This window comes from Meriones unguiculatus, chromosome 10, assembly GCF_030254825.1.
Source record: "Meriones unguiculatus strain TT.TT164.6M chromosome 10, Bangor_MerUng_6.1, whole genome shotgun sequence".
NCBI lineage: Eukaryota > Metazoa > Chordata > Mammalia > Rodentia > Muridae > Meriones > Meriones unguiculatus.
Window position 1 is genome coordinate 8,765,221 of NC_083358.1, and position 21,872 is coordinate 8,787,092.

The following is a 21,872-nucleotide window of genomic DNA, read 5'->3' on the forward strand; positions in this document are numbered from 1 at the left end:
TCTGTGGCCCTACAGACCAGGGTAGGAACATTGGTTGGTCTGTGGTCAGGCCGTGGTGGGTGCAGAGTCTGTGGGCTTGGCAGAGGCTCCAGCTCTATACTCCAGGCTCTGCCCCAGCTGTGCCCTGCCCCAGGCCTCTTGGTTTCCTATCTTTTCCTTTTCTTCCTGGACACACCGTTGGCAAGAGAGGTGGATCTAAGACTTCCTTAGACTTCCAAAGTCCAATCCCCTTCTCCCCATCTTTAGACAGGACTCTTGATTATACCTGCAGAAGCAGCCCCGTGATCAGGGGAGGGCACAAGAGGACCCAGGAGGATAGTAACCACAGACCCGGCCTTACCCAGGAGCCTGAGGATTCTACCATCAGGTTGCTCAAGGACCAGGGTGAGACCAGGGTGACAAATGACCTGGTTGGGTGTCTGCAAACTACTGGTTTCCCAGTGTTGCCTCCTGAGATTGGAAGCTCTGAAGAGGCCTCATTTGACTGAGGGGTGGGGAGACCGAGGCGGCCCCTAGAGGACTGCCTCCTGCCTTTCTTGGCTCATGGCCTGTCCTCATTGCCCAAGGACATTCCTGTAGGCCCTTCTGTCCTTGATGCCCCCCTGGCCACTCCTGTACTCTTACAAAGACACCTGTTACAGTAACAGCTAGTGAGGAGATACAAAACCACCTGTATACCCTAGGTAGGACACCAAGGGCTTGAGGAACCAGTGAGCTCAGTAGAGTTTGTTACAAGAGCATGGGTGACTAAAATGCCTACCCCAGCATGGGTGCTGAACCCCAAAGTTAGCCCAGTCAACCCTCTGCCCCTGCAGGAAGAAGTGAGTAGCTTGGCCTCAGACGCACATCTAAGGAGATTTCAGCAGGCCTGACCTCCATGAGGGGGCTCCTGCAGTGGTCACATGACCGCTCCAGGCTCAGCTTAAAAGCCGAAGGGACCTGGCATGGATGCTGAGCCCTAGCTCTGAGGCACCAGCATTCCTTGGCTTGCCTCTGCAGGCTGTGGGCCCCCAGGAAGCTACACCTAGTCAGCATGGTGCTGTGCTCCCTTTTCAACACTTCAGGCTTTCTTGGACAGCTGTTAGGAGTCCTGTGTCAAACCACTGTAGCCTGAGGTGCTGATGGACTGGCACTGGCAACTTCTAGAAGCTCCCTATGAGGCTGAGGAAGAAGAAAAATAAAACAAAACCCTTAGGCAGTGTCATGTGACCCGCACCCAAGCTTCAGCACTAACTGCTGACAATATTCTTGCTTGTCCTGTGTGACAATAGGCAAGAGGCACTGTTTTCACAGGTGGTCGAGCCAGAGTCCCAATACCAAGTAAGGTGGCCACTCCCACAAGCTACCTCAGAACTTCCGAAGCATAGGGAGAGTCCCTGCCATCCACTCTGTGGGGAGCAACAGAACAGACCTGATGTGCAGGTGCATGGCCAGCAGGAGAGTGACAGGAGAGGCTGGAAGGCCTGTGTGCCCCAGAGCAGTGCCCTGGGAGCCACCACCTGCAGATCCCCAGGGTGCCTGTGCACACCTCCCTGCCTGTCTCCTGCTCCAGTGCTGTGTGCCTGGCTGAGCAGAGGGTGGCCTAACTGCCCCCCCTCCCCGTGCAGATGGAGCCCTGCGGGGCGCCCCCTCTGCAGCTTGGGAAAGGTCACAGAGCCCTGAGGGGGCGGCAGGGAGTGGATATCAAAGCCCCAAAGAATTAAAAGATTATGGAATTTTACAGCCCAGTGGCCAATTTCTAAGTCATGCACACTAATGGGCAGCTAATGAGGGACCCTGGGCAGGGACCAGGGAGTACCCTGAGCCCCTGAGCCTGATTAAGGAGTACAAAGCTTTAGCCACTGGCTGGCCAAGCACTTTTTATCTTTCTCCTTAGGAGGCCAGCGGGGGAGGGGGAGGGGTGAGGTGTTGAGCCTCCTGCCTCCTAGAAGGTGTGCACTGGGTCACCTGTATGCTGCCGTGTGTGGCCTCTCCCTACCCTACAGCCCACTCTATAGTATCTGTCCGGCCATCTCCAGATTGAATCACCTCACTCTAGTGAGAAGGATGTGGAGTTGAAAGGCCTTATCCAGCTCAGCATGACCACAGAACACAGACCCCAGGCCAGCGCCCAAGGGCTCCAGTAGCCGCATGAGAAGGCCAGAAGAAGCCTCCCCGAGATGCTGCTGAGGGAAGGTGGCCCTACCACATGGTAACCTCAGACCTGAGTCTCCAGAATGAGAGCTAAATCCCAGGTATTGCAGCCACCAAGCTTGTAGCATTCAGTTACAGCTGCCCCAGCAGCTTTCACAGGGAAGCAGAGTGATTTTCTTGTTCTTTCTGGAGTCCCTTCTTCCTACCTCCTTCCTTCCTCCTTCCTTTGGTACTTCCTGTGTGCTGACTCTTGTCAGCACAGGGCAGGAGGCCAGTGGAATCACAGCCTTCCTAGGCACTCATGCTGAGATGCTGTCAGGCATTTAGTGAGCGCCAGCTGTGTGGAGCCTCAAGGAGGTCACCAAGTCAGGGTTGACATACTAGAAACACAGGAGGAGACAGCACTTTGGGGGTGTCTCTGACAGATAGGCTGATTGGATGGGGTGGGGCTCTGAGCATTGAAGATGTTTGATGGAAAGCAGTTTTCAGCAGGGTCCATGGGCCAGCAGCAGGAAACATTAGACAGGCAGACAGATTCTCAGACCCCATCCCAGGCTCACTGAGGCAGAAATTCCAGGGATGGACTGGCCACTTGGCTGCAGCAGTCCTCTATTGGATTCCCAAGAAGCAAGTGAGGGCCAGGCTTCTAGCAACAAGCTGATGAAGGTGCTAGGTTTGATTTAGACCTTTGGTTGGTTGGTTGGTTGGTTGGTTGGTTGGTTTTTCGATACAGGTTTTCTCTGGGTAGCCTTGGCTGTCCTGGACTCACTTTGCAGACCAGGCTGGCTTCAGACTCACAGAGTTCCACCTGCCTCTGCCTCCCTGAGTGTTGGGGTCACAGGCGTGTGCCACCCCGCCTGATGATCTTGAGGTCTTGACATGTGTTTTCCAGCACAGGGGTTTGTCATCTGCCAGCTTAGCAGCTGCACGTTGGTTCAGAGAGCATCGAAGGCTGCCTTCTACTCAGTGTGGCTCCTGCCTAGAGCTTTCAAAATCAAGAGCCTTGGGCTTTCCCCAACATGGAGGCAATCAGTCTGCCTTTCCACAAGGCCCCAGGTACACCTGGGTTAGCTTGAGGAGCACCCAGCACTGGTGGTGTGAGAGGCAGGGAGTGAAAAGACCTACCCAGGATGCTTAGAGACCCTTCCCCTGAAGGGCCTCAGTGAGGCATACTGCCAACCAGTGACAGCAAGGGATGATAGCCTTCCATGACCCTTTCCATAACAAGCAGCTTAGAGGGGCTGCTGAGGACAGGGGCTCTGAAGAAACTGACCCCAGGCCTGCAGTGGGTGGGTTCCGCTTCCAAGTGCCTGGCCCCTGTGGATCCCAAGCCCCTAGCAAAGCCACACCCCAAGGAGGGGCTTCTGCCCGCCACAAGAATTAAGACATGCCTCATCAGGCCAGGAGCCTCCAAAATTGCAAGCTCTTGGGGCGGGTGGCCTTGGTCTGTTCTCATCCCTCAGACTTGGATCCGTAACCAGAAACATGCCCTTAGGGCCCCCTAATGAATGGCTCAAGAGCCCATCCTTGCAGAGGTAGACTCTCCTTCTGCCCGCCCCTCGGGGCTGAAGCAATACAGCTGAAGCACAGAGAGGAAAACTAAATTGGGATCTGCTGGGCCAGGAGTGTGGGGCACCTTGCTGGGTTTGGTAAGGATCAGGGCTCCAGGCACTATGGGGCTGAGTTTGGAAGCGCATTTGTGGGTGAGAGTTGGGGCCTAAGCATCTATCGGGAGAGGAAACTTAGGACTTTAGATGAAAGGGAGACAGAGGGATGAGGTCAGGGTCGCCTTGGGGTTAGAGAGAGTACAGGAGAGAGAAGAAATGTACGTTAGAGGGCCAGGGGTGAATGAACATGGCACCCTTTGGAAGAGGAGAGGAAACTTAGGAAGAGGCTGAGTGAGGAGTACCATAACCGCCTTGTCTCATGCTGACCTGGCTTTGAGACCTTGAATTTAAAGGATCAGAAAGGAAGATTTGATGCTAATCCTCCCTCTCTGTCCCCCTGCTGCCCCAGCCATGGAAGGACAGAGTAGAGGGAGCAGAGGCCTTCTGGAGAAGCCCCTCCCTGCCACCCCCAATCCCACTCTGTCCTCACTGGGTGCCGTGTTCATTCTCCTGAAGTCCGCCCTGGGCGCCGGCCTGCTCAACTTCCCCTGGGCCTTCTACAGGGCAGGAGGCATGGTGCCCACCTTCCTGGTGGCACTGGTAAGTCACGGAGGTTGTCTCGGGGCGGGTGGGAGATGGTTCTGCCTCTTCCGGGTGGGCTCCTCAGCATCGCTTCTGCAGAGCTGGCTGTCTTGTGTGTGGTAGCGTGGAATCCTATTCCCCAGCCTCTGTGCCTGGGAGACATGTCCCACTCCAAGTGGGTCACGTGAAAGTACTGTCCCACCGAGTCTCCATGGGCTCTTAGGGTTAAGATGAGATCCATCGTGCCCTGAAGCGTTAGCAAGAAAAAGGCGCCAGCCACAGGTGCACACAGTTATACCTCCCGACACAGGACCAGAACAATCCGGGATGTGGGACTGTCCAGGGATGGGGTGGGGCTGAGTGCTGAGGGGCTCAGCTTGCACATCCTGGGCCCGCACAGGTGCTTCCAGGGGAGTTTAGCCCATGAGGGAGCTCAGGACACTGAGCTCTCAGCAGTGAGCACACAGAGCATCTTGGGAAGTTACAGCCATACCTGCAGCCCTGCAGCGGACTAAGATGACTGCAGTGTGTGTCTGGGCAGTGCAGACAAGAGCCTGTTTGTGGGATCTGGGGTGGAGTGTGGGTTCGGGGCAGTATTCTAACTCATGTATGTGTGAAAATTGTTCACTATAAAGGATGGGGAGAGCCCTGGAAGGCAGTAAGAGCCCCTACTGCCACATAGGAACCACAAACCCCACCCTCCCCACACAGCACTCATCCTGAGGCTGCACCTAAATGCATCAGGCCCCAGCACCCCTGAGAGTTGGTTGGGTGAATGGGACCATCACCATTTCACAGGTCAAATGGCAGTCCAAGAACCTGCTTTCCACCACACAAGCTTTGTGAGGTTTCATCTGTCCTGCAGGGCAAAGCTGTCCTATTCCCAGCCTCAGAGCAGCTGCGGGCACCCACCTCCCTCCTGAAGCTCTTGAGCAGGGCTCTGCCGGAAACCTAGGCCTTGCACGGCTCTTTGCAGAGGCTTTATGGAGGGCACACTTGGGCCAGGTGGCCTGTGAGTGATGCCTCGAATGTGCAGGCCCACCATTGTCCCCTCTGCAGGTCTCTCTGGTCTTCCTGGTCAGCGGACTGGTCATCCTGGGGTATGCAGCCTCTGTCAGTGGCCAGACCACCTACCAGGGCGTGGTCCGTGAGCTGTGTGGAGCTGCCATGGGGAAGCTGTGTGAGGCCTGCTTCCTGACCAACCTGCTCATGATCTCCGTGGCCTTCCTCAGGGTGATCGGGGACCAGCTGGAGAAGTGTGAGTCCCTTCCCTGGCATTGGGCTAACCCAGGGTACAGGCCCTGTCATGACTCCCAGTTGATGATCAGGACAGTGGATAGTTGATGGACCTAAAGAGGGACAGTAGAGGCAAGGGCTTGTCTGAGGATCCAACACAGATAGGAAGGGAGCAGTCATGAGGGCTTGAGAGGGACAAAGGCTGCAGATGCAATGGCTCATGGAGACAGCCCATTTCACAGATGGCAAAACTAAGCCAACTGCAGAAAGGAACCTCCTGAGAGCGTCCCAGCAGCACCTTTGGTTTGGGCACCACAAAAACACACATGATCACGGCCTCTGGTCCTCTACTGAGGCTTCTCTAGGCTGTCTGTGCCTGGCTCACTTTCCCACCTTCTGTTTGCACCAGGTGTGGGCTCTGTTCACTTGGCTCCAGCCCCGGTGCATCTTTTCTGAGTTTTTAAATGTCCTGGTGAAGCTACTGTGATCTAAGAACTGGGTGTTGACGCCTCCAGCTGTGACTTCCGGCCTTGCTGCTTCACCCTTTAATTCCAGCCTCCTCCGCTCCACCGCTTTTGAAGCTCCATGATTAGGCACATCCTTTATTAATATGGAATATTCTGCTTTATCTCTGGCGTGAAGCCTCCCTCTCTGTGAATAGACTCACCAGCTTCCTGCCCATCAGCATCCATGGCCATCGCGCCCATTCGTCCCTGAAGCCTGCCACAGCTTGCGATTGTCAGTACATTCCTCATAGACAGCATATGGCTGAGTCGTGTGCATTTTTTTTTTTTTTAATTATCTCGGCAACCTCAGGCTTTTAATAGCAATCTTTAGGCTTAATTGGAATATAGATGTTGCTAAGGTTAGATTGCAGCCTACTGTGTTGCAGTTTGTGTCTTTCCTGCCCTTGCATGAAGGGGCCTCTGCCACCCCCATCCCCCCGGCTTGGGATTATAGAACCTCTGACACTGTCCGATGCCAAAGAATATGGAGGATGGAGTGTCTAGCCCTCCCAGTGAGGAAATGGTCACACACTGGCAGTGGCAAGGAGAACCCCCTCCATGCCTCAGATCCAAGCTGGGCGGAGAAGCTAGAGTCTCAGCCCTGTGGCCGGAAATGAGCCACCGCAGACCTCGGACTGAGAGAGCAGCTCTTTCTGGTCTATCCCTGGGGATATGTCTGCCCTCGACATCCTGCACTCTTGGAAAGAAGAGTGCTACAAAGAGCCTGAGTGCTTAGGGACATTCACTGTATGAGTTAGGCACACAAATGACCCCATTGCCAGCAGCACAGAGGACTTCGTGGGCTGTTTAGGCGGTTCAGGATTGTGAAGGAGGCGTCGTTGTAACTGACATGAGGGCTCGTGTTTCCTGGCTGCGGGTAACTGGGTGCCTGCAGGGTTTGCACCCTGCGCAGTGTGGCGTTCTAAAACCCGCCTGAGATCTCAATGTGCCTCTCACCACCTGCCTCCTCCTGGTGGCACGGGAGTGACTCTAACCTCTGCAGGGTGAGCTGGCTGTGGGACCCTTCCTCGCCTCGCCAGCTGGGGGAGCTGTGCTCACAAGGCAGTTATTTCTATGGGAGGCTACCTTTGAGGAGCTCTGAGAAGGGCTTACTCACAGCAGTGCCAGCCACCCTGCCATGACCCTCTCTCAGCCTCGCCTCTGTCCGGTGGTCCCTTGCTTTCCTCCCCCACCTGCCTTCCCTCTTAGACAATGTTGGCCGTCTGGCTGGTTTCCACGGTTCTTTCACTGAGAGGTTGTCTTTTTCCTTTGCTCCTAAGTGAGGTGTGTCCGCTGTGGCTTTGTCCTGCAGCGTATGGCACAAGAGCTCTCACGGCAGGTCTCCATGTGGCTTTTAGGAGGCTGGGCAGCTTCCGGCTTAGAAAGGTCCTGGTTGCCATGGTCAAAGTTGAGCCAGCAGAAGGGCCCATGAGGAGAGACAGAGGCTGAGGGTCAGCCCCCAAGGATCCTAACCACCCTTGGTGGAAAGAAGGGCCAGCCCAGCTTCCCCTAACATTTACCCTCCAATTTACAATGTGGGCATGATTCACAGGCCTCAGCCACCCAGCTTTGGAGCAGGCAGTTACTGAGCAGCTGAACTGTGGCAAGCACCAAGGGGCTCACTCTTTCCAGAAGTGGTCCTATTTGACCTCAGCTAGCCACTGGGCTTCTTCTGAGCCAAGCCAAAAGGAACCTTGGTCAGCTCTCAGTACCACAAAGGCAGAGAAGGAAAGCTCACTGTATGTTTGTTGAGTGACTTCATGAAATATGGGGTTTCTTCCTTCACGAGGGCATGGGATGGGTCCCATTCCATTTCTTATCCCTTCACTCCCAGGATGACTTAACCATTAGCCCATGTGTCTGTGCCCTGTGGTACTATGGGCTCCAGGCCTAACTCCTATCCCTGTCTCTGACAGTGTGTGACTCCCTCCTGCCTGACGTCCCACAGCCCTGGTACGCAGCCCAGCACTTCACCCTGCCCCTGATCTCTGTGCTGCTCATCTTTCCCCTGTCAGCACTGAGGGAAATCGCCTTCCAGAAGTACACCAGGTATGGGGCCCTTGGCAGTTTCTGGGCAGGGCAGTTGTGTGACAGGGCCCAACTTTGGGCAGTACTGTTTCAGGAGAGATAAAGGAAGGACAGGTTTGTTTCCATTTGAGAAGAAAACTGGAAGTTTTACAGGTTCTCTGATCTCATAGTAGAAAATATAAATAAACCAAGAAATACCAGAAGCAGGTCTTAAAACAAAAATCAGATGCAATGGCTCATGGCTGGGCGTGGTGGCACACACCTTTAATCCCAGCACTTGGGAGACAGAGGCAAGTGGATCTCCGTGAGTTTGAGGCCAGCCTGGTCTATAGAGTGAGTTCAGGACAGCTAGGACTACACAGGGAAACCCTATCTTGAAAAGAAAAAGGAAAAGAAAGGAGGAAAGGAAGAAAAGAAAAGAAAAGAAAGAAAGAAAGAAAGAAAGAAAGAAAGAAAGAAAGAAAGAAAGAAAAGAAAGAAAGAAGGGATGTGCGCACTGACCACCACATTGAGAAAAGAAGCGTCTGTTACCAAGGCTGGGAGCAGGACTAATCAATGGATATAGACAAAGCCTCAGGCTTTGGACCACTTTTACAGTACCAGGCATGGATTCTCTCCTGTGGAGCAGGCGTCAGGTCCAGTCAGACAGCTTCTGGTTATCCTACCAGTCATTCCATGACCACCCAGCAGGTTGGTCTTGTAGCATGCAGTGCCCAGAGCTGGGTAAGGCCATTGACATCTTTCTTCCTGCAACAGCCTGCATGGCACCTACCACCGCCGTGAAAGCGGTGAAAGCTGGTCACCAGGGAGGAAGTGTCCCGGTCGGCTGGAGATTGATTTCTCTACGTCCTGAGACCGAAGTGGACAGCCTCTTCAGATAGGGTCTTGCTATCTAGCTCTGGTGGGCAACCAAACTTGTGGCAATAGCCTGTGGGTTTTATGGGCAGAGTGACATTGCTGACCAGTAACTCATACCAGAGGTATCCCATGCTGGGCACTGAGATTTTTGTTGTGTAACCCATGTCTTCAGAAGTATTGTTCACTCATGTAGGGCTCTGCTATTCCTTTTTTCTTTTCTTTCTTTTTTTTTTTTTTTTTTTGGAGATAGGGTCTTACTATGTAGTTCTGTCTGGTTTTGAACTCACAGAGATCCACCTTCCTCTTCCTCCTGAATGCTGAGATTAAAGGCACATCCAACTTAAGCTACTTTTTAAAAGAATTAAAAAAAATAGCTTACAGAGTAGTCTTTTCCATAAGGATTTTTCATATGTTCTTGGTTTTGGCTAGACCCACCCTGTACCTTTTCTTTCCTCCACTCTCACCCCCATTCATGCTTTAACCTTTGACCTCAGTATCACTCCCCCCACACACATTTTAATATCACATATGTCCTACCACTGCCCTCTCCATTAAGGCTTCTGGGACTCATATGAGAGAACAGTAGAGTTTGGCTGGCTGGGTCTGAGTCTCTTCCCTTAGTATGTGTTCCAGTTCTATCCATTTTTCTGCACATTTCTTCATTTTGCTGTTCTCCTCAGCTGACTAAAATGCCGCTGTAACAGCACATGTCATTTAATCGTGGCAGGCTTCCCACACGCACAGCCTCACGACAGTTAGATGGGAATTTTTTCCCCCACCTTTAAGCTTTCAGGGATGGTGTTGAAAAACCAAGCTAATGACAGACAGACTTGGTCCAAGTTCAAGTTCATTGCTGGCCTTCTCCCTTGTGTATGACTAGCAATGTACTTGGTAACCCTGGGAGCAAAGACCTCAGAGCCCAGTCCCTCTGCACCTACAGGCTACAAGGCTCCTGTGGCCTCAAGCCACACCAGGCTCTTCTTCCCCTCCCCTGGGGCCAAGCCTGAGGCTGTATTGTCTTGGATGTCGAACTTCAGCAGCTGCCTGGCACTAGTGAGAGGAGAGGTGTCCCAGTTGCTCTCTCCGAGGATGCTGGGCCACCTGGAATCCATACTGACCTCTGGACCCGGGCAGCACTGCCCAGCCACCCCCTGGTGCTCCTCATATGGAGAGGGAATGGTGGTTCGGGAGGAGAGCTTCCTTGCTCCGCTAGCCAGGGCAGAGCTGGGATGCCCCTGTAGGTACTGGCCGTGTGTCTCTGGTGCAGGATCTCTGACTCTGTCCTGTGTGCGCCAGCATCCTAGGTACTCTGGCTGCTTGCTACCTTGCCCTGGTCATCACGGTGCAGTACTACCTGCAGCCTCAGGGCCTCGTGCGCCAGCCTGGTCCTCTGCAGAGGTGAGTCCGGGGAAACAGTTTTTTCTTCTTTCCTGGGTGGGAACAGGATGTTTGAAAGGGGATCCTCTGGAGCGGCAGAACCCTGGCTCTTTCCTGTGAGATCCCTCCTGTCTCTGAAGTGTGATAGAGCCAGGGAACTTTCTCCTTCAGAAAACAAACAACAACAAAGACACCAAAGGCCACAGTAGCCTGGGGCTCCTGGGCCAAAATCAGACACGCCCTCCATGTAGAGGCTGTGGGACCTGGCAGATGCCCAGTCTTAGGGAACAGTGAGGCTGTTGAGCAGCCAAGACTAGGGCTGAAAGTGAGGTAGGGTGTCATTTCAGGACTCAAAACTATGATGAAGACTTTTTTTTTCCCTGTGGGTGAACTGGGGCACCCTTGGAGTTCTGAGCAAAGCAGGGATGAAACATGGCTCGTTCCTGAAAAGGATTGCCAGGTGGGCTGTAGGAGTCAGGTGCCATGCAGGGTGTCCCAGCCCAGGCCTGATGCCTCTGGTCGGGGAGCCTCCCAGGCAGGGGAGCATCCCAGAGAGGGGACCATCCCAGGCAGGTGATATGATGTGGTCAGATGCTGGGTGTGTGGATGTCTGCTTCTTGGTACAGGGCCAGCCCACGGGCATGTAACTCTATGGTCTCCACTCTTGGAATTTTCGGTCATGATTGAACCAGGCGCCATCCTGTACTGGGACCCACAACGATATGGTTGGCCTGGCCAGGGGCTACAAGTGGCAAGGAAACAGGAGTCAGAGGATGTGTGTCCCAGACAGAGAAGCCTGAGGGCCAGGGCATGGTAGAAGTGGCTTGGAGACATTTGCTAGATGTCCAGTTGTCTGGTCAGCTGTGTGTGCCTGCAGTTTGGGGGAGCCTAGCTACGGGCAGCAGAGCCATGGTGATGTGTGGAGGACAGTGTTGGAGGCTGTAGGTGCGGATGTCTGTGCTGCTGGTCTGTGGAGCTGTGGTGTACAAGTGGGAAGTGGAGGAGTTAGAAGAACCTGGGTGGGTTTTTAAGACACGTGGGTTTCCAAGGGGCTGCTGTGACAAGTTCCTACAAACCAAACATCCAGGAATGTTTCCCTCAGAACTCCAGGAATATGTCTTCCCTCACAGTGCTGGGGTCAGAGATCACTCATATGTTCAATCAGACCATGGCATGGGTGGGTCCATTCCTTCTGGAGTCTCTGGGAAAGCCTCTTGCTTTCCCTGCGTTTAGCTGGTTCTCACAGTCCTCCAACAATGGCCCTTCCTCCTCTGAAGCCAGCCATGTGGTAGTTGTGTTCTGGTCATGGCTCCCCTGTCACAGCTGGGCAGGGGTTTCGGTTGTGCCCTGTGGTCTCCTGGGCTCACCTCCATGACCCAAGACACAGCTCATTCTTGGAAACTCTCAGGGCAAGGATGTCTTGGAGGCTGTTAACTTCCACAGCTGAAAATGCTGACCACAGGGGCCGCTGTTCATACTCTGTGCTGTGTATCCCTGTGGGTGTCAGAGACTGTCATGAAGAGCTGCTTGGCAAAGCAAATGTGGCCCACCAACAGGAGCCGGGAGAGGGAGACTTGTGCCTGATATGGACATGGGACCACCAGCATTGCATTTGGGGGGGATGTGTTGGACAGCGGTTGCCTGTGCCCCAGCACCCCACGACATTGGGGATGGGCAGCCTCTAGAGGGAAGACGGGGCTTCTGTCTTGCCACCGCCTTGCCCAAACCCCACCCACACAGACAGTGTCATGTCACCAAATGTCCACAAAGATGTATTTAGAACGTGCAGCACTGAACAAGCTTCCTTTTGGCCCCAGAGCAGGCACACAGACTCAGCCGTTCAAAACACATCTTGCAGAGACACCCTCCATCACATTTCTCTGACTTCATTTAAGACAAATACTCTCGGGTTGAAGGTTGTTTCTAACTCCTTAATAAACACCTGTCCCTGTCTATTCACAGCCCGCCTCCCTGGACCTCTGTGTTTAGCGTCTTCCCTACCATCTGCTTTGGCTTTCAGGTACGTTTAGAATGTGACATTTTCAGGCTTCTGAGCTCTCTGGAGTGCACAGCTCCCCCCCCCACACACACACACAACCCCCATCTCCCCCAGGAGAAATCTGAGTGCTTGTTCTCTCAGTGCTCAGCTGTGCTAAGGGCTGTCTTCCAGAGGCTGGCTGTGACATCTGGGCCACCTAGAGGGGATGTGGGCTGTGGCTGAGTTTCTCCCCTCCACCCCCAGTGTCAGCAGTACCATGTTGGTGGGGTGTGGAATCCAGAGAAGGGGCGGACACCCGGGACATGCCTCTCTGAAGAGTGATCATAGAACTGCCAGCAGGCCTGGGGACAGAGCCACCCACATATTGCTTGCAGAATGGGTGGATTCTGCCCTGAGCCTTGCAGAAGAAAGATCAAACCTCTTGAAGTTTTACTGCCTAGAGGGTATAGGGAGAAGACAGGAGGCCAAGTGACGGGACTGGGGACCAGATAGGCAGAAATGCCAGTAGAACGTTACTGGAGCAAAGCCACCATTCCCTGTTCCAGCAGAGGGTGAGTGAGTGACAGACAGCCAAAAGGATCTGGTGGGGTAGCCTTGTGCCTCCTCCCCTGACCCTCCAGTTCTGTTCTTCAGCTTCCATTTTCTTTCAGAACTGTTTTTGATAAGCTCTGACAACACTGCCATTTCTCAGCCCTGTAACTGACTCACTGTCACTTCCGAAGCTCTGTGAGTAGCTAGTGAAATACTCTTTCACCTGATATTTTGAAAGCAACATGGGGCTGATTTTGCTCTGGGTTGTCTCCCTGGGTGTGGTCAACATGGAGTCGCCTGTGCCAGCCCACTTCCGAATGCTCACAGCCCTCATCTTGACCTCAGCTCCCTCCTTAGTTCTCCTAGCAACCAAGCTGTGGTTTCCAGGGTTTCCAGGGCTGCTGTGATTAGGGAGCATGGGAAGGACAGGATGTAAGTATGGGAGTGGGGGTGAGGCTCAGGCCAGGGGTGGATGAAGGATCTGGATAGTCAGGAGTCTGAGGAGATTCACGAAGATGGAGATGGTGGAGCTTGGCAGCTTGGGCTGCAAGGAAGGAAAGCCAGCAAGGCTTATGGCTATCAGGACTTCTGACAGGATTCAAATACCACCTCTCCTCAAGCACATTTAGAAATAGGGCACCCCCCTATCCCAGCCTGCACTGGATCAGCCAAGGGTCTGGGAGAGCAGAGAGCTATAGACTGTGTCTCCAGCCAACCTGGCCACCCTGGCCACCCCTGGTTTTGTTTTAAGCAGACTCACTGAGGGTCAGCTCACCTCACACAACTGCCCTTCTGTGGCTATGTGGCTATGTTCAGAGCTGCACCGTGTGGCCACCAGCAACTTGAATAGTGGCTCCTCCTCCTCCTCTTCCTCTTTCTCCCAGCCTCTAGTGACCATGGCTCTGCTGTCTGTAAATCTTCCTGCCATTGGTGGTCTGTGGGCCTATATGAAGCTTCCATCTTTCAGCTGGGCCTTGGGTATTATCTGGTACCTCATTCCTTTTTTTGTTTTTGTTTGTTGGGTTGGTTTTGGTTTTCAACACTGGGTTTCTCTGTGTAGCTCTGGCTGTCCTGGAGCTCACTCTGTAGATCAGGCTGGCCTTAAACTCAGAGATCGACCTACCTCTGCCTCTTGAGTGCTGTGTTTGAAGGTGTGTGTCACCTTTTTAAAGCCATGTGACAGTCAATTGTGTGGACTGAAGCTGTCACACTTTTTGGCTCATGTCAACCCTCCACTGTGCCTTGACTAAGGACTGGGGAGCCTGACTGCAGCTGCTGTCTTCAAATAGGCGCATATAGCAGGCAGGCTCCTGGATATGTCTGCATACACAAAGTGCTGCTGGACACAGAAGGGAGGGCTTACCCTGAGATCCAAGGATCTGGTATAGTCGCCACTGCCGGCCTGAGCTTGCCACTAGCCTAGGGCCTCCTGACCATCGGAGAAGCCCAGGGCAGACGGTGAGGGTATACCACTGCCCCAGGTGTGTGGGCTACGGTTAGTGTGTCGGTGGGGTCTGTGGGTTGGGCCAGGAAGAGTAAGGCCTATGCACCTCGCCACTGGCCCTGTGCTCCAGGGTTCCTGGGAGCACTGTGGCTCCTCCACCTCATACCAACTAGGAATCAAGCACAGGCTAAAGGAGGGATGGTGGAGCTGCAGACTCTCTTTTGTTGGCCTTTAGCCACCGGTGGAGTCAAGAGACAGCCATGTGTTACCTAGCATGGTTCTGAGCTGGGGATGGTGAGAGAGAGGCTGAACAGACAGGCCGGGAAAGCTCACAGCAGGAATTGGTGCCAGTGGGAACAAAGAGCTGTATTTAGGATGAGCGCAAGGGTGTGACTGTGGTGGATAATAGGGTTGCATCCTGATACATATCTCTTACCCTGTGGGCTCCCAGATGAGGCGAGCCAAATTACATGTCTTACAGAGAATTGCCGCCATGATATAGCATATCACCTTGAGAATTTTTTTTTTTTTACTTGCTTATTTCGTGTGCGTATGTGTGCCCATATGTGACAGCGAATGTGTGGAGGTCGAAGGGCAATTTTCAGGAGTCAGTTCTGTCCTTCCACCTCACAGGCTCTAGGAGTCAAACTCAGGGCATCAGACTTGGTGGCAGGCTCCTTCACCTGCTGAGCCATCTTGTTGGCTCAGAACTTGCTTCATTGTTTTTTAAGTGTAAATCATAAGTGTGGGTGTTCCCCCATGATCTCCCCAGAGGGACTCCAACACCTTCTTCGTCAGTAGCATCCACTCCACCTGAGCTGTTGTCCTGTCCTCTCTTACTACAGATGTGGGGTCCCAGCTGCTTGATGGTGCCCCAGAAGCGCCTGATGGCCTCTGGGGCATCATATTTGGAGTCTTAAACATACATGGGAGTCCAGCAGTGTAGGCAGGGAATGCTGCTCGAAGCTCTCCTCTGATACACGGGACAGCCCTCATGGCAGGAACTGTTGTCCCCTCCCCGTGTGCAGACAGCATCCTTGGGCCTTTAGACCGTTGGACGCTGAGGCGGGAGTCAAGGTCACTCCTTCTGAGAGCTGCCGGGTGTCCTGACATTTGCCAGTGGACACCAGGTGCTTCCCCACATCGGGGTGTAGGACCTCTCCAGCCATCCCTGGAGGCTCTGAGCTGCAGGTTCTGTCTTCCAGTGCCACGAGGCCGCTGTGTCCATCTACTGCAGCATGCAGAACCAGAGCCTCTCGCACTGGGCCCTGGTCTCTGTGTTGTCCTTGCTGGCCTGCTGCCTGGTCTACTCCCTGACAGGTAGGGCCTGAGGGGTGCCCTAGAGGGGAGGGAGTGGCCATGGAAAGGGGTAAAGACAAGGTTCCTTAGAAGGACATCCGGAGCTAGGTGGGATGGCTACAGATAGGGAAACTGAGGCTTCGAGGGGTTCCACAGTCCCACAGTTAGATAGGCAAAGCTGAGACCTGAACTACATTCTGAATGGCCCCAAAGGCCCTGTGCTCGCTTGTGGTGCCTCCCCTGCTAGTCTGGGGTGTGGTTGTATCTCAGAGTGGCCATGAGGGACCCAAGGTCACAGCATGTACATATACAGGCTCGGGCCTCAGTACAGGTGACTTTGAGTGGCCACTGTCTGGTGGCCTTTCCTGCTCTCATCATCTGGGAAGGCTTTAAGCCACAGTGAATCTGCTGTGCAGCCTTGGACTCATACTGTCACCTGAGGGACTGGCCAGGGACCTTTCCTGCAGACAGCAGATCTGTCACTGCAGCCCCAGGCTCTGAAGGCTGTGACAGTATTATCTCCTCCAGTGTCCCTAGTGTTGGGGTTAGTAGAATCACAGGATCACCTAGTTAGGCTCCAAGAGGTAGCTGTGTGTTTAGGCCAGAGGTAATGTCCCAGGCCAAGCCAGGCCAAGGGACCTGGGAAGAAGTTGTGTAGACTTGTGGGAAGGAGCTAGCTCTCCTCTCCTGCCAGTTGTGTGGTCGTGAGGGATCAGGGATGGTCTCAGCCTTCCCTCTCCCATCTGGAAGAAGTCTGTGCTACCAGCAGCTTCCTTGGCTGCTGTTGCCCTGAGCTGGGGGACACGGCACGTGTGTGTCTATTTCCCAGGGCTCTGGGTGCTTCTAGTCACTGGCCATCATCTAAGCCCCGGCCCCAGCCATGAGCAACCAGTCAGTCTGCAGGAGAGTTTAGGTTGCAGAACAAGGAGCCCTTCCAGAGCCTCCCAACCGAACCAAGGGGAACCCTTCTTGCAGGGAAATGTATTTGTGAGGCAAGCATCACTGCAGATGCTTGCCCCCTTCTTCCCCACCTGCAGGGGTCTATGGCTTCCTGACCTTCGGGACGGAAGTTTCTGCCGACGTCTTGATGTCCTACCCGGGCAATGACACGGCCATCGTTGTAGCACGTGTTCTCTTCGCCGTCTCCATCGTGACTGTCTACCCCATTGTGCTGTTTCTGGGGAGGTGAGTCTGTTTGGCTCAGTGCACCACTGCTTGTGTTCTCTATCTATGGTGAGGGAGGGGTAAGCGTGCACTGTGGGGCCGAGGCCACCTCTGATGGACAGAGCGGGGTCCACGAGTACAGAGAGGAAGCATCAGAACTGGACCAGGAACCTTGACTTCTCACCCTGCAGGGCTAAGAGGTGCCCTGGGGAACACACAGCTGGGCGAGGAGCAGACCTACTGTGTGTACAGGTCACAGAGGCGGAGAGATCAGCGGCCATAGGCGCTGGCTGAGCACTGATGGCCATGTATCTGCAGGTCTGTGATGCAGGACTTTTGGAAAAAGAGCTACTGGGCCACATGGGGCCCCCCAGTGCTGGCTGACCCCTCAGGGCCATGGGTTCGGCTACCTCTGACCTTTCTATGGGTGTCAGTGACACTAGCCATGGCTCTGTTCCTACCGGACCTCAGCGAGATCATTAGCATTATCGGTGGCATCAGCTCCTTCTTCATCTTCATCTTCCCGGGTGAGTGGCTGCATAGCCTTGGTCTATAGAAGCTATTCTCAACCTGTGGGTCACGACCCCTTCAACAACCCTCTGTCTCCAAAAATATTTACGTTACAATTGACGACAGTAGAAAAATTACAGTTGTGAAGTAGCAACAGAAATAGTTGTGTGGTTGGGGGTCACCACAGCATGAGGAAGTGTATTAAAGGGTCGCAGCATTAGGAAGGTTGAGAAGCACTGGTCTGTGGGATCTGGAGCGGGGATGAGGGCCTAGCTTACTCAAGCCGGCATGGGTCAGGCTTTCCAGACTCTTCCTGTCTAAATGGCTCAGCAGCCCTAGATGGATGCGTTGTCATTCCATCCCACAAATGGGAAGACAGAGGCCCAGGACCCGGGGCACACCTGGCCTGTGACAGAGTGGAAAGGCTACCAGGTCCACTGCCAGTGCCTCCCACTGAGTGGGTAGTTGGTCATTTCTAAATACCGTCTGTGTACAACTCACAAGGCTCACAGCCCAAAAGAGTGCCAGTCTTCTTGCCGCTGGCCCAGACCTGGAGGCGGATGCTGTGTTCTGCAGCGGAGTTTCTGAGGAAGCCTTCCCGGTGTGCATGAGGCGAGATGCTAAGTTCTGGGGGACACAGCAGGTGTGTTTTCCAGATGGGGAGCCCAGCAGGGGTGAGACTGTAGAAAGGCTTCAGAGTGGCTTCCAGGCTTCCACATACAATAGGGGCCCAGGCACACGGTAGTTGCACAGCACACAGCAGTGCTTCCGTGTGTAGACTCTGCAATCCTGCTGTGGAAAGAGCAGTAGTAGGCAAATATTGAAGCTGGGGGACCGTGACCCGATGTAGAGCCCTGAAACTGATAGCACCAACCATAGCCAACCCAGGTTGTCTCTGGGACTGATAGCACCTCTATAAGTGGGTAGAAGCCAGGGGAGAGAGCGTCACTGTTCACTCTGGTTTTGGGTACAACTTGACGAGTTTCATAGTGCCTGTCTCTTTCAACTACTTGGTCTGAGGCTGCCTCTTTCAATTCTGGCTCAGGCCCCAGGGAGCCCTTTCAAGGTTCCAGCTCTTGCCTGTGCCCAAGCCAACCACCTGGGGAGGGTCAGTGTGGGAGCACTTCCATGGGAGCTCCAGGCAGAACTGACAGGCTTTGAAGCTGAACAGAACTTAATGGGATCCTGGAGGTGGGACCCAGGACTCATGCGTGCCAGGCCAGAGCTCTGTAGCTAAAGTAGAGACCAGCTATAATACATATATATGTATACATACAAATAGGAGGAGGGGTGGGAGGCAGCAGACAATCTGAGATATTGGCCCTAGTTCCTTAGGTACACAGACAGGGTCTCTCATTAGCCTAGAACTCACCAAGGAGGCTATACTGCCAGGAATCTGTCACACACCTGTCCCCTTCATTTAATGTGTGTGTGTGTGTGTGTGTGTGTGTGTGTGTGTGTGTGTGGACATGCATGTATGTGTGCACGCAAGTAGAGAGGCCCAAGATTGACATCGGGTGTCTTGATCTTATGTACTTGTTAGACCTGAAACTTGTCATTTCAGCTAGGCTAAATAGCCCACTGTGACAGCCATATGCCAGCCATGCTGTTCAGCTGAGTCATTTTAGGGGTGCTTAGCTGGAGACCTCACCAGCCTCACTAACTTCAAAGTGGCCCCCTAACCACTGGGTCAGACCACCAGTCCCAAAGTACCACTTTTCCATTGACCACCTGAGGACTGTGGGGCTTTGGCAGCTCTCTGTACCTCCATTTCAGTGAGGGAGAGCCAAGGTGACCTCCTGTCTCCTTTACAGGTTTGTGCCTCATCTGTGCTGTGGACACGGAGCCCATAGGCCCAAGAGTCAAGTGAGTGTCCCCAAGATAAAGCTGATGCCTAAGGTGTACTGAGGAGCTGGGAGCTCAAATGATGTGTTCTTCTGGGCCTGGGAAACTATAGGTGGTGGGTGTGGCCTGTATGAGAACAGCACGGGTCTCCAGCCAGCCTTCACCCATGTGTGCATGTTAGCTTCCAGGCTCTGTGACTGGGACTTCCTGGCTGCGTGGAAGTCCCTTTGAAGCATGGCTCAGGGTAGGAGCAGGGCATGGGCTGGGCCTGAGTGGTTGACAGGACTCGGGCTCACCTGCTGTGTCATCATGGTAGCAGATTTTGCCGGGGTTGGGAGCTGCTTTAATCTAGACCCCCTCCTATACTTCTCTCTATCCTACAGGTGGGGGGTTGTGTGTGGCTCGGGAGGCTGTGGGAACAGAGCCAGCCCCAGCCCAGACCCTGGAATCCAAGGCTCCTCGCTTACCCACCCCCTTGAATGCCCCTGCACAGCTGTGGAAATAAACTGAAGCAGCTAGAAGGATGCATGGCTAGCTGTCTGCAGCGAATGACCACAGCCGGGTGGGCATTAGTGGCACAAATGCACGCTGGGAGCTCTGGAGGCAGGCCTGAGATGGGCTGATGGCAGGCTGCTTCGTGGGCGGCAGACCTTTATCACACTCCCCTTAGGAAGACACTTGTCCTGGACTTAGGCCCCTTACCTGCAGACCCTGTTCTGGATAGGGCCCTAGTCCCATATAAGCATGCAATGCGTGGTGCCTCTCAGTCCATTTCAGACGCCCATGGCTTGCAGAGGCCATGGATATGGGTCTCTGCTCCAGGCCTGTGTAAAGTCCCCATCTTTCAGCCCCGGTGAGCCTGAGATCCATTTTTTCAGGAGAGCAGGTATGGCTCGAACCCCTTGGCCCTTGTCACGGCCAAGCTCACCATGGATCATTCATGGGCTTTCAAGATGATTTTCCTAACCTACCCTCTGTCCTTCCCCCTAGTCAGCAAGTGACATTAAGTCCTATGGGCTTTGAGGGTGCTAATGCTGTTCAGCCAGAGATGTCCCCCTCTGGTGACAGTTGCTTCTAGTCCCTGTGAAGGCTGCAGTGATCTGGAAGCCCTGCCATTCGCTGGTCTAGTTAGTGATCACCAGTTAAGGAAATGCTCTGTAGGCTTGCCTAGAGCCACGTGGATCTATGGAGACATTTCCTCAGTTGAGGTTCTCTTTCAGTGGCTGGCTGGCCTGGTTGCCCCACACTCCTCCGTAGCTGTCTTCTTGCCTGTGTGTGGCTCAGGGCTTTGGGCTTCTCCCTCGCTTATGGGCTATTCCAGTAGATGCTGTGAGGAAGGGGGTTTAAGGTTGTGCCTCCCTTGATCCCATTTCTTTATTTTTTTTATTTTATTTATTTATTACACATACAGTGTTCTGTCTGCATGCCAGCAGAGGGCATCAGATCTCATTATAGATGGTTGTGGGCCACCATGTGGTTGCTGGGAATTGAACTCAGGACCTCTGGAAGAGCAGCCCATTTCTTTTCTTCAATAAAGTATAGAGGAGGGATGAGGCATTGCACCAAGAGACTTTATTTCCTGCTGTCTCTCTGATAAAAGAGAAAGGGATGTCCCACATCAATCACCAATTCAGAATATGTCCAACATGCTTGCCTGCAGCCTGGTCCTCTGGAGGCTTTTTTCTCAGTTGCCCTCCTCTCAGATGATTTTAGCCCGTGTCAATTTGACGTAAAGCTATCCAGCACAGGGAATTTTGTCTGTCTAACTCAGCGACACTCGTGGTCTGCCAGCACTGCCTGGCACTGCACACTGCCAGCCACACAACCAGGTACGTTGCTTTGTAGGTGCTGCCTGGAGGCCTGGGGCACCCTCTCCGTGCTGGTGGGCACCTTCATCTTTGGGCAGAGCACAGCTGTGGCCATGGTGGAGCTGCTCTGAGAGGCCTCTGGGCTGACCCATCACTCCTGCACTCCCGTGGGTTCTCATCATCACAAAGGTGCTGTCCTACCTGCTGGCCGCCTTCTGAGCTCTGCTCCTCCTCTGGCTCCCGGGACCCTGGTGAGGAAGGACTGCTATGACAGCTTACCTCCAGCTGGTGACTCAGGACAGTGGAAGCTTCTGAAAGGCAGAGTATGAGCCGGAGGAGTGTGGAGGTTGCGCTGCCTCAGAAGGCTCTGGAACGCTCCTCCACTGTCCTCCTCTGGTGCTTGTAGGAGGTCCTTGGTGACCCTGGCTTGGAGATGTATCACTCTAGTCGCTGTGTTCATAGTCACAGAGTCAAATCCTGCCCTATGTGTCTCTGTTCAAGGTTCCCTTTCCCCAGCAGGATGCCAGTTACCCAGTCTGGGTCCGTCTCCAGTTTGTTGGCACTTGTCTGCTCTGGCTATATCTCCTCTTAGTTACTGAAGATGTGTGTCTTAGTAATTGTTCTGTAGCTGTGAAGAGCCACCAGATCAGCTTATAGACAAGTTCACTGGTGGTCTACAGTTTCAGAAGGTGAGTCCATGACCATGGCATGGTAGCAGGCGGGCAAGCATGGTGCTATAGCAGTGGCTGAGAGCTTGCACCCTTATCTGCAAGCTCAAGGCAGAGAGGGCACACTGGGAGTGGTGCGAACTTTTGACCAGTGACACACCTCCTCCCCTTACGAGACCACACCTCCTAATCCTTCCCCAACAGTTGAGACCAAGCATTCAAGCAGATGAGCCTGTTGGGGCCATTTGCATCCAAACCACCATATTCCAGTCCCTGG

The 21,872-nt window shown here is 53.8% G+C and overlaps 1 protein-coding gene across 1 annotated transcript; it reads left to right on the forward strand.

The window, feature by feature from the left end:
* The first annotated feature begins 3,942 nt into the window (after positions 1-3,942).
* Positions 3,943-21,507, forward strand: Slc38a8 (solute carrier family 38 member 8). Its single transcript, XM_021631038.2, has 10 exons — positions 3,943-4,340; positions 5,382-5,580; positions 7,981-8,113; positions 10,247-10,348; positions 12,290-12,347; positions 15,507-15,621; positions 16,638-16,785; positions 17,083-17,291; positions 19,089-19,140; positions 20,965-21,507. The coding sequence occupies exons 1-10, from the start codon at positions 4,113-4,115 to the stop codon at positions 21,056-21,058; spliced, it is 1,338 nt and encodes a 445-aa protein (XP_021486713.2). The 5' UTR covers positions 3,943-4,112; the 3' UTR covers positions 21,059-21,507.
* The last annotated feature ends 365 nt before the right edge of the window (positions 21,508-21,872 follow it).

What these genes read in the sequence shown, in the direction of transcription:
- Slc38a8 (XM_021631038.2), top strand. Translation starts at nt 4,113, where the DNA reads ATGCTAATCCTCCCTCTCTGTCCCCCTGCTGCCCCAGCCATGGAAGGA. An exon ending in CGGGGACCAGCTGGAGAAGT is followed by an intron (nt 5,581 to 7,980) that starts GTGAGTCCCTTC and finishes TGTCTCTGACAG; the next exon opens with TGTGTGACTCCCTCCTGCCT. An exon ending in GCCTTCCAGAAGTACACCAG is followed by an intron (nt 8,114 to 10,246) that starts GTATGGGGCCCT and finishes TGTGTGCGCCAG; the next exon opens with CATCCTAGGTACTCTGGCTG.